General features: G+C 32.7%; 1 protein-coding gene across 1 annotated transcript in view; it reads right to left on the bottom strand.

Moving 5' to 3' along the window:
• LOC143067604 (uncharacterized) overlaps positions 1-13425 on the bottom strand; it is a 126812-nt gene that overhangs the window by 4697 nt on the left and 108690 nt on the right. The window contains exon 4 of the mRNA XM_076240970.1: positions 4467-4772. Within this exon, the coding sequence (XP_076097085.1) occupies positions 4467-4772 (306 nt within the window). The remainder of the gene's footprint in view (positions 1-4466; positions 4773-13425) is intronic.

The raw sequence follows: 13425 nt of genomic DNA, 5'->3' as shown, positions 1-13425 counted from the left end.
CATGGTTCATCTTGTAAAGATGATCTATAACCAGGATTATTCGTTTTCCCTATAGTAGGTTGTAGTGACGATGTTCATATTTTTTTTCATTTGGAAAACGTGTAAAATTATATGAAAAAAGGTAATATGTGGTATATGTCAGAGAGACAATTATTGAGAAATTTTTCTTGGTTGTTCACTCAAAATACTCCAGAAATTTATAACATTTCCTTAGATCTACAAGATATTATTAGTGTGAAGATAATATCGATTGAACCTGATTTTTTTTTCGCCCAGTTGAACGAAGTACAAAACCTGCTATTATGAAATAGTTTCATGATTAGTTTTCTGACTTTGAAATTAATTATTTTGCATAAACAATTTATAATAGACAGTAACTATTTTTTAATTCCTCCTACTCATGCTTCAGATCTACCTGTACCAATAAGTTCCTTGCATTTTTTAATCATAATTTGCATGTTTTTTTCATTAAATTCAGTATAATAAATCACAACGTCTACTTTTGATTTTAATTTGGTATGATACATTACAACATTAATTTTCATTCATTTTTTATGATGTGGTATGAATTATGTTATGATTTTTGTATATGGATTTACTTGTTAAGACTTTGTAATTTATTTTAAAAAAATCGTTTTCGGTAATGCTATCTGGAATATTTCCGAACTTGATATTTACAAATAATTATCTGTCTTTTTATTGCAGAATAGAAAACATGTATATAATATAAGTTGTGCAGAGAGATTGAAAAGTGACAGTAAGTGCTAACTGATCCTCGTAACCATAAAACATTACATCAATGTCCTATCACTAGTGCTTTGTTTCCGTAAATATAAAACATATTGGACTATAGAGGTTCAAAAGATACAGTCACTGGTCATCCTAACCATTAAACAGTGATTTGTTCCCGTAAATATAAAACACATAAGCCTATAGAGGTTCAAGAGTGACAGTGACTGGTCCTCTTAACCCTTGAACAGTTCACCAATGTCCCATCACTAGTGATTTGTTTCCGTAACACATATGGGCCTATAGAGGTACAAAAATGACAGAAACTGTTCCTCGTAACTATCAAACAGAGCACTTATGCCCCATCACTAGTGATTTGTTTCCATAAATATGTAGGCCTATAGAAGTTCAAAAGTGACAGTGACTGGTCCTCTTAACCCTTTAACAGTGCATCAAGCCCCATCACTAGTGATTTAATTCCGTCAACATGTGGCCCTATAAAGGTTCAATAGTGATAGTGACTGGTCCTCTTAACCATTTAACAGTGCACCAATGCCCGTCACTAGTGATTTGTTTCCGTAAACATGTAGGCCTATAGAGGTTCAATGGCGACAGTGATTAGTCCCCTTAACCCTTTAACAGTGCACCAATGCTCCATCACTAGTGATTTGTCTTCGTAAACATGTCGGCCTATAGAGGTTCAATAGTGACAGTAACTGGTCCTCTTAACCATAAAACTTTAGACCGATGCCCCATCACTAGTGATTTGCTTCCGTGATACTTATAATAAAACATGTGGGCTTATAGAGGTACAAAAGTGACAGTGACTTGTCCTCGTAACAATGAACTATCACATTATGCAATACCACCACACACTATATATAGGGAAAATATGTTGATAAATTATATTTAATGGTAACAATCTATCAAAATTTATCTAACAAGAGTACTAGTATCCCATTTCTGTTCAATAGTTATACATGTGGACATATAGACGTTCAAATTAGACAGTGACTAGTCCTTGTAGTTATTACATATTACACCAATGTTCCAATACTAGTGATTTGCTTCCGTATAAAACATGTGGACCTTAAGACGTTCAAACGTAACAGTGATTAGTCCTCATAACTATTGAATATTACACCAATGGCCCATTACTAGTGATTTGTTTCCATAGATATGCAACATGTAGACATTTAGACGTTCAAAAGAGTCAGTTATTGGTACTCTTAACCATTAAACAGTACACCAATGCCCCATCACTAGTGAATTCCTTCCTTATTTATAAAACATGTAGACCAATAGAGGTTTAAAAGTGACAGTTACTGGTCTTCGTAAACATAAAATATTACACCAATGACTCATCAGCAGTGATTTGTTTCCGTAATAATAAAACATGTAGACAAACAAAGGTACAAAATTGACAGCAACTGGTCCTCGTAACCATTAAACATAACACCATTGTCCCATCACCAGTGATTTTCTTCCGTAATAATAAAACATTGTGAGCCTATCGAGGTTAAATAGTGACAGTTACAGGTCCTCGTAACCATTAAACATTAGATCAATGCCCCATCACTGGTGATTTGCATCCGTAAATATAAAACATGTGGGTCTATAGAGGTTCAAAAGTCACAGTAAGTGGTCCTCGTTTCCAAAAAAACCAATGCCATATCACTAGGGATTTGTTTCCGTAGATATAAATAAACTCATCATAGATACCAGGATAAAATTTTGTATTTACGCCATACGCGCGTTTCGTCTACAAAAGACTCATCAGTGACGCTCGAATCCAAAATAGTTAAAAAGGCCAAATAAAGCACGGAGGACCAAAATTCCTAAAAGTTGGCAAAATACAGCTAAGGTAATTTATTCCTGAGGTAGAAACCCTTAGTATTTCAAAAATTCAAAAGTTTTGTAAACAGATGGTTTATAAATATGACCATATCAATGATAATTCATGTCATAGATATAGGAAGATGCGGTGTGAGTGCCAATGAGACAACTCTCGATCTAAATAACAATTTATAAAAGTAAACCATTATAGGTCATGTACGGCCTTCAACACGGAAGTGCTGATTACCAGGATGGTAATATCCTCGGGGAATTAAAAGTCAACAAGCAGTGGCATCGACCCAGTGGTTGTAAATAAATTCATCATAGATACCAGGACTAAATTTTGTTTTTACGCCATACACGAGTTCCTTCTTCAAAAGAATCATCAGTGACGCTCGAATCCAAAAAAGTTAAAAAGGCCAAATAAAGCACACAATTGAAGAGCATTGAGGACCAAAATTCCTAAACGTTTTGCCAAATGCAGCTCAGGTAATCAATTCCTGAGGTAATAACACGCGTGGACCTACAGAGGTTCAAAAGTGACATTAACTGATCTTTGTAACCATAAAACATTAGACCAATGCCCAATCACTAGTGATTTGCTTCCGTAAATATAAAACATGGGGCCTAAAGAGGTTCAAAAGTGATAGTCACTGGCCTTTCTTACCAATAAAAACATTCCGCCAATCCAAATCACAAGTGATTTGCTTCCGTAAATAGACATATAGAGGTACGAAAAGTACAGTAAGCGGTCCTCGTAACAATGATCTATCACATTATGCAGTATCACAGATTTTAATTATGTTTAAGATTCTTTGCTCCCATATACTGTGGCGTTATCATGTTTTAACTTGCTAGTATTTGACCCTAGATATTGCGGTGTTTAAATCAAGTTTTAGATTTTTTGCTCCCATATACTGTGGAGTTTTATCGTGTTTTAGATTCTTTGCACCCAGATACTGTGTAGTTTAATCGTGTTTAGTACCTATAAATATATATTATGTAGATTGTTTACTTCATTCAAGTGTGAAATGTTTAAAATGTTGATTTATATAGATTTCCTTTTATTAGGTACCTCTCAGGGTCACTTCACTATTGACATCAAATCGAGACCACATAGGACTTATTTGCCTTAACAAGAGGAATTGGATAGCTCTTAACCTTAGCAGAGAAGTATGCATCATTCCCATAATGACAGACGATATACTGTCATTCAAAGGCCTAAATGACAAATCCAAACTCATGAGACCAATTACAAATCGTACTCAATTAATTAATTTTACAAAGTCATGGCAGAGGTTTCAATAAATAAATGAAATGTACACTTTATGTTTAAAATGAAGGTCAGAATCATTCATCTTGTTTGATACTTAATTATTTGTACAAAAATAAAACCCAACAAAATATAGAAGTGTGTAGCGTAAAATTATGAAAGTGAAAACGCAAAACGAGTTATGTAAGAATTATTGTAACTAGACTCCAGACTACTGTCTGGAATGAACAATAATACCTAAATCTAAATGTAAGAAAAGTGTAGACTATATGGATTGAACAATAGAAAACATTCTAGTTTTCTTAAACGTTTATAACTCTTGTTATTTCAAGTTGAACCCATCGCTTCAATAAAACTAACCTTATATACTAATAACAGTAATCCTATAATATAAAACTTCGAAGGTTCATATCATTTACATTCAACGTTTTATATCGGATATATTTTTTTTGCTATCAATGTTGAACTTCGAACCTCGCTAAAACTTGTATTTTAGTAAATTAAATAAACCTAAAAATAGCCAATCATTTGCAGGGAATAATTTGCATATAGACAAAAACACTTTTAGAATCCCTTATCTTTTAAACTCACAAATACACTTATTGAATGCTTGGCTGTCAATACGTACCTTTCTCAAGTGGCATTTTTGCCGTCTTTTCCAATCTTTTAACAGCAATCGCTTCCAATTTGACTCTTGCAGTAGGATATTCTTTGAGTACATCCCATAAGTCTTGCTTTGATAAACGGAATAAATCAGAATAGCCAACAGACCTAACGGAAGCAGTCCTTCTGTTACCAGAAGTGCCCATATTTAAAATACTAATTTCACCAAAATAACTTCCTGGTTTTAATGTTGCCAGAACTGTTTTGCCATTATCTGCTACCACATGCAACCTTCCTCTGTTAACTATATACATTTCTTTTCCTACTTCACCTATAATGGAAAAAAACCTACATTGAAATTTTGACATTAGATAACTCCAGTTCAATGTTCTTAAAAAAAACATGATAGTATGTATATACAACTAAGGGTACTTTAGTAGAACAATATTTTGTCAAAATAGGTATTCATTTGTCGAGTGTGAGCAAGGGCTTTTTATTTTAGAAAGCAACATTCCGGGCACATCCAAAAAGGTTTGCGTAAACATAATTTAACAACGGAATCGTCCTTTTATAAATTGGTCAAGGGTCCCCTGATCCAGGATAACCGACCGGATAAGTCAAATGCCAGACGCGCGTTTCGGAATTAAAACTCATCAGCAGTGGCACAGACCCAGTGGTTGTAAATCAACTCATCATAGATACCAGGATTATTTTTTTTAATTTACGCCAGACGCACGTTTTATCTACAAAGGACACATCAGTGACGCTCGAATCCAAAAAGGTTTAAAGGGCCAAAAAATAAAGTACGAAGTTAAAGAGCATTGAGGTCCAAAATTCCTAAAAGTTTTGCCAAATACAGCTAAGGTTATCTATTCCTTAAGTAGAAAAGCTTTAGTAATTCAAAAATTCAAAAGTTTTGTAAACAGTTAATTTATAAATGGCCATATCAACTCATGTCATGTAAAAACAAATAGTTTACACAAATATCAAGCTATTTTGTAGTTGACGTGTTATTTTTCATCTTTTTTTTAGCAAAAAAAAAGTGTCAATGTTAATTGTTTGAAAAATCTAGAGAAAATTATTTGTCGACAAATTTTCAATGGCTTAATTATGACGGACGGATGAACGGATAGACAAAGATACAAAAAAATGCTGCAGAAATTTGTTTGGGGAAGCATAAGTTGCTTGAATTTAAGGAACAGCGGGTTTTAGGAGGTAGGAAATAATGTGTATGCTATCATTTTTTCAAATCCTTGTCAAATAAAGGCAAAACTAGTTTACCGCTGTTCAAAAGTCATTAATCGATTGAGGGAAAACAAGTTCGGGTTACAAACTAAAACCGAAATCACATCAACTACGAAACAACTGAAACACTGAAGTGCAACAAATACAAACGACAATGCAGTATACATAGAACCGACAGTCGTATCGGTTTCTGCTTTATTTTCATGAAGCTATATTTTTAGATTTTTCGACAAGAATCTATAAAATTAATTGAGAAATTCTGGTTAAAGCACTGAGTTCATGGACACATTTTGTTATCTAGAAAATCGCCATAATTCAAGGACGACTTCGAATATAACAGTTACAATTAAATCTTTCAAGGATAGAAAAAAAGAAGATTTTTAAAAGAATTTAGTTGAAAATGTGAAATATTAATTCAGAACTATGGTAAAAACAAACTCGGGAGATTTCCCTTTCTTGCCAAGCAATTTATTGATTTAATGTCTAGCAACCAATCAGATTGTACATAACAATTAATCCCGGTGGTTTATCCCATATACAGAATTTCTTTCCTGATGTCAAGTCAAATATTTTTTTTGCTTTAATCAATTTCTTTGTTGCATAATTTTACAAGCAAAGCTATATTGAGTTCAACATTATTGGAAAAATGGGACGATATCATAGTAATGATTATGTGGTAATGACCTTGACAGAAAAAACATGATTTCTGAGAATATGGACTTTAAATCTTGATTAGAACATATTATAATTTTCTATAAACATATTGAACTGCTTACACATTGACAAAACCCCATCTGTGAATTACGGTTTCATTAGTTTCAACTTTACAGATGAAAAATCAAACACAACACTATTTTGTCCTAGTTCTTTTGTGAGATATTTTACGTGACAGATGAACTCTAATTCAGTACCAGGTTTGAAGAACTGCCAGCCTGTCATATCAAACTTATTTGCTTTTGTTTAATTTGTTTTTGGTGTGCTTTTTATATCATAGATAATTCATTGAAATTATATGAAATAATGAACCTTGTTTTATACATGTAACTTAATGAAATTCCTTCATTTTAGGCTTCTAAGCTTTAGGCAACAACACATTCGTTTAAGTGGAAAGGGATTGATATAAGTTGCAAAACGTGTTTCCCTATCCACTATAAATAAATATGTTTGAACTAAACTAAGAGCTTTATAAGTAAAGTCGACTCGTATATTTACATATGTGTCGCAAAAACGTATACTATATCTAACCTATGTGACTTAACTATAAGGACTGCTTCAGGACTGTTATACAAGTGAGAGGTTTAACTAGCTATAAAACCAGGTTCAATACACCATTTTCTACATAAAAAAATACCTGTACCAAGGCAGGAATATGACATTTGTTATCCATTCGATGTTCGTTTGGTGTGTTTGAGCTTTTGATTTTGCCATTTGATTAGGGACTTACCGTTTTGAATTTTCCTTGGAGTTCAGTATTTTTGTGATTTTACGTTTTATTATTAGAACTTTCAAGATTTTGCCAAAAAGTTGGAAAGTGCTATGACAAAAGTAAGATACGACTCTTCTTTATTGCTTCTCTGTCAATTTTAAAAAGAAATTAGTGAGAACAGATTAAAATTTTGTTAAAAGAAAATAATTATACGTGCTATTGACGGAATGATATTAGAAGCAAATATGTCTATACATTTACTGAACCCTAAATGAGAATAAAAAATGGGTTTCCACCCACCAGTTCTTGTCTGAAAAAAAGTAAGTTAAAATTATTACTTGTCCTAGTAGACACTATGTCAGATTTAAAAGTGCAACACTAAAGTACAAAGAAAATGATCAATTTGGGTGGCCATTAAGATGAAACAGGAATAAATTACATAGACGTTTCATAAGGATTCTTTCATTTTGATTGGAAAAAACTTGGTTTAATTTTGAATGATATTCTATTTCCAAAAAATGCTACAAAAGGAACTTCCTTTGGTTTATTTAATTTACAAGCATTTTTGAAATTAAGAATGTCTTTTGCTTGTCTTTTGTTGTTGTGTTGCTGTCAAATTGACGTATACCACACCTATTGGTATTCTCTTTCTTATGCAAAAATCATATTCATATATAACAGTCGATTTTTTTTAACGGTACAACAGAATTTAAGTAAAGTAAACCTCTTGACCTGGTTCGAACCCTCATTAAAATTGGTTGTTTCTATGGTGACACATGATGTTTGCTTGCGTCATTGGAAAATTACAAATTTCAGAAAAAGAGCGAAACACCAGAATCAGTTATAAGCCAAACAAGTCTATTTTACTAGAATTGATAGAAAATCAGAAAGAATGTTATTTTATCGATGTTAACCGCATTCATTTTTTTTTAGTTAACAATTCCGGATTTAGCCAGGATCATAGTATATACTTATGGACTTATATATGGACTTATAAAAACAACCTGTTTCAACACACAGTTTTCATTCGAAAAAGTTTACTTAGTTAGGACTGACTTTCAGGACTAGCCAGTCGCAAACTGTTTAAATACCGATCATTTGAAGAGATTCCCAAAACAGTAGCTAGTTCATACATTTGTATGTGATAATACATTGATAGTTAAAATACATTTCCTTTTTCATTCTCTATTCAACATAGAAAAATACGAATCTCTCATAAACATTAAGTTCTCAATAGACACAAAAAAGGTCAAAGAAAGACATAAAGAAGGCACTGACAAGCTTCTTTACTTAGGGAGAGAGACAGACTTACATTCTCGATTTAATAAGCTAACGTTTCTGGACAAATGGCTTCATTCGATTAATGATATAATAGTCTTCATCAAGTTTTACTTGAAACACACATTAAGGAAATATTGAGATATTAAGTAACTACACAGTACATACCGTCGTGGCTGTTTTAGGACTCAATGACGGGGGATATTCCAAATAAGAATAACATGTTGTATGTCAAATATTATATAATACATGTATATTCTCCTGAAATCAGCATTGCATATTCATATCATTGTTTCAAATTCATATTTCAAAACAGTTGAACGTAAGGTATACAGCTTTTATAAAACGGCTGCAGTCATGTTTACAAACTATATTTTTCAAGAATCTGTACATGTCTGATAATTTAACAAAACTGGCTCGTTTGGGATGACTTTAAGCTTGTTTTAAAATGATTAACGAAAAGTTTTGTGCTGTTTAAGTTCAGAAATAAAAGTGAGGACAATAATATTAGTAAAGCATGTGCGGATATAGTGACTTTGGACGGGAGAAAGAAGGTGTCACCGACACGACAACGTTACGTCGTTTAGGAGTTGACTTTGTAAAACGTATACTCAGTAACCATAATAAAAGGTTTCACGAGAACCATGACCCTTTAATCCGCCTCTGTATAGTGCATTTTAACTTTATTTTGATTCAGATGCACGATTTTCAAGCGAGAGAAAATGGCTGATTACTATCTAAACTCACTCTCTTAACAGCAAACGTCCATGTATACGGTGAATTTTAAGATTAATTAGATTAACGGTTGTTAAATAACATTTCAAGCCATTAAATCGAAAAATCGGGATACAATGCATGTCAGCCGAGTAAAATTACATTCATAACCGGTATTATCTTTAAATTATCTAATCCTATGAGTATTGGGCACCATTAGCTTGTGAAATGTTTCCTAGTTTAGTTTATTTCTTCTTAAAAGCAATTCTGACATAAATCTAACAATCGTGTACTGATATTACTTGTACTACATGATATATTGTATTATCCAATGGCATTGCAATAAAGGTTAACTCTGATTAGCTGATCAGCAGACATTTTAACATGTTCACATTTTACTCTTTCGACGCACCTTTCAATCAAGAGAGGGTTTATACGAAAAACATTTTAACATGTTCACATTTTAACTCTTTCGACGCACCTTTCAATCAAGAGAGGGTTTATACGAAAAACATTTTAACATGTTCACATTTTAACTCTTTCGACGCACCTTTCAATCAAGAGAGGGTTTATACGAAAAACATTTTAACATGTTCACATTTTAACTCTATCGACGCACCTTTCAATCAAGAGAGGGTTTATACGAAAAACATTTTAACGTGTTCACATTTTAACTCTTTCGACGCACCTTTCAATCAAGAGAGGGTTTATACGAAAAACATTTTAACATGTTCACATTTTAACTCTATCGACGCACCTTTCAATCAAGAGAGGGTTTATACGAAAAACATTTTAACATGTTCACATTTTAACTCTATCGACGCACCTTTCAATCAAGAGAGGTTTTATACGAAAAACATTTTAACATGTTCACATTTTAACTCTATCGACGCACCTTTCAATCAAGAGAGGGTTTATACGAAAAACATTTTAACATGTTCACATTTTAACTCTATCGACGCACCTTTCAATCAAGAGAGGGTTTATACGAAAAACATTTTAACATGTTCACATTTTAACTCTTTCGACGCACCTTTCAATCAAGAGAGGGTTTATACGAAAAACATTTTAACATGTTCACATTTTAACTCTATCGACGCACCTTTCAATCAAGAGAGGGTTTATACGAAAAACATTTTAACATGTTCACATTTTAACTCTATCGACGCACCTTTCAATCAAGAGAGGTTTTATACGAAAAACATTTTAACATGTTCACATTTTAACTCTATCGACGCACCTTTCAATCAAGAGAGGGTTTATACGAAAAACATTTTAACATGTTCACATTTTAACTCTATCGACGCACCTTTCAATCAAGAGAGGGTTTATACGAAAAACATTTTAACATGTTCACATTTTAACTCTATCGACGCACCTTTCAATCAAGAGAGGGTTTATACGAAAAACATTTTAACTCTATCGACGCACCTTTCAATCAAGAGAGGGTTTATACGAAAAACATTTTAACATGTTCACATTTTAACTCTTTCGACGCACCTTTCAATCAAGAGAGGGTTTATACGAAAAACATTTTAACATGTTCACATTTTAACTCTATCGACGCACCTTTCAATCAAGAGAGGGTTTATACGAAAAACATTTTAACATGTTCACATTTTAACTCTATCGACGCACCTTTCAATCAAGAGAGGGTTTATACGAAAAACATTTTAACATGTTCACATTTTAACTCTATCGACGCACCTTTCAATCAAGAGAGGGTTTATACGAAAAACATTTTAACATGTTCACATTTTAACTCTATCAACGCACCTTTCAATCAAGAGAGGTTTTATACGAAAAACATTTTAACATGTTCACATTTTAACTCTATCGACGCACCTTTCAATCAAGAGAGGTTTTATACGAAAAACATTTTAACATGTTCACATTTTAACTCTATCGACGCACCTTTCAATCAAGAGAGGGTTTATACGAAAAACATTTTAACATGTTCACTGATTAACTGTATCGACGAACGAGTTTTTGTCGTCATTTTAATCTGGGAGAGGGTTTCTTATATGTGTTATTTAAAACTTGACACAACTATTTCGAGCAAGACCCGACAGAAATGGCACTTACAAATATTGGAAACTTCTTAATTTGCACATTGATCGCTCACATCATTATATTGAAATGAGTATCAATTAAGAATGAAACGTCAAGATAACTTGCAAGATTGAAAAACTTGTGGTATCCCAACTATTATTGAGTTTGCATTATGTTACAAAATTAGAAAAATCGTAACTGTATCGTTGGTACTTTATGTTAAATTTTCTTGTCCCACAACAGATAAAGGTTCGACAAACTTTATTGGTCTCTTTTCCCATAGATTTTTTTGTCTTGTTTCCAATGAAAAAAGCTGGTTTCGTTCGGTATATCATAGTTCTAGCGGTGTATATTTTCTATCAAGACTGTTATTTTTTCTTTCGCAAGCTGGTTCGGCACATATTACTACTACCGGTCACATTCTTTCTTTCGAATTACTTTCTTTCCACATTATATTAGTCATAACTAGTTTCTATACTATTAAACGAGAAGACCTCATTTTGTGTGTCGCTTCTCTTTCTCCCACAATAAATTAATCATCATGCCTCTGTGTCCTATAGGTACCATGCATAGTCGCATTTGTCATCTATTCTTATGACTATTCAGTTTGGGTTATTTTGGGAGAAAAACGAAAATTAAGGCGTCCGAATATTGCTTCCGTCATCAACCCGACTTTCATGTCACACATGACTTCCGGTTTTAACATTGAGAACCAATCGTATGATAGATAACAAAACTGAAAATAACCAAGCCAATCAGATCGTTGTCCATATCGTGGTTTTTATATCGTATGAACCACTACTATTAAACTTCGGTTTAAACTTACACATAATTTTCATAAGTACTCGGACGGGGACAAGACAATTATTTTCACGTTTATCTGCATCATCATCATGTATACTATGATTAATATACTTCTATTATATATAGAATCTCTCTTTAAAATATAGCAGTGATCGCCAGGGAGAAGAAACTTTAATAGTTAATAGAAAATTAAATTCACTTTAATATTTATAATAAAGATACGTAAAACTATGTTCAAATTATACAGAAACGCGAAAATAATGGAATTTAACAGAAAAAAATAATGGACATTGGAAACAAGGAAGAGGACTTAAACTGTTTCCAAGTACCTATGAATTTTGATACTTTTTCTGAAATTCTCCAGATATGAAATTTTTTACTGAAATTCTCCAGCCACAAAATCTCACAAGCTGTAATGGCCGCGATTTCGCGGGTCTGTTCTAGTGGCTAATAATACTTCCAACTGTCTCTTCTATTCTATCAACTGTGTTCTCTTGGGCCCATTGGAAATGCTGGTTCCATACATCTTTCTCCAAACTGTCTCAATTTTTTAATTTTTTTTTTCTTGTCATGTTTTTAAGCTTGATGATAGAGCTTGTTCTGGCTGTCTTCTCTTAATTTTGTTTTCTTGTTTACCGTTGACATATATAGCTGGAACGATACACCTGACTTGAATTACATAGGCAAACATCTAGTATAAATGTTTGTTTAGGGGTCAGCTGAAGTCTGCTTCCGGTCCGGGTGAGGGATTTTCGCGATGTTTTGAAGACCCATTGGTGACCTTGAGCTGTATAATGCACTTTTGTCGATTTGTTGCACCTTTGCCATTTTCGCCGTTTCAATGTTATCAATGTCATTTTAAATGTCTCTGTTTGTGCATATATGTCCAATCATTGGAATGCTATCAATTTGCGCAAAAAAGTCGTCTAAATAATGTTCTACTTCAATATTGGAAACACTGTCTGAAGATAAAGTATTGTTTTCGGACATTGGTTTTAACGTCCGTTATTCTAATAACTTTATTTACATATTTTTGTCATAAAAACGACCTGTGATTAACGAATGTCGGTATTCATGACAGCTCAAAGGAGAATATAATTGATAAAAACATTTAAAAAGTTGTAAAGCAAGTCATTAGCTGAAAATATTCCGACCCAGTTTTAGCGGACATTATTTTGATGAGTGAACCTTTTGTTCAATACATTAATTTCAAACCTAAAAGTATCATCTTTTGATGTAAATTTTATTTGCTATGACATAAATATCGACATGTACGCAAAAAAAAAAAAGAATGTTTTTATCGATTTATCTTTATTTTAAGCATTGAATTATTCAACACATTGATGCCATTGTAGTGAAATTCAGTAATTTGTGAAAAATATGCACCAAATATGCTAAGTTATTTAAAAGTAAGCTTCATGATTTGTTTGTTTGTTTTGCCTAGCTACTATTTAAAACAAAAATC

The sequence above is a fragment of the Mytilus galloprovincialis genome, chromosome 3 (assembly GCF_965363235.1).
Source record: "Mytilus galloprovincialis chromosome 3, xbMytGall1.hap1.1, whole genome shotgun sequence".
Classification (NCBI taxonomy): domain Eukaryota; kingdom Metazoa; phylum Mollusca; class Bivalvia; order Mytilida; family Mytilidae; genus Mytilus; species Mytilus galloprovincialis.
This window is presented reverse-complemented; position numbering and strand designations above follow the sequence as displayed.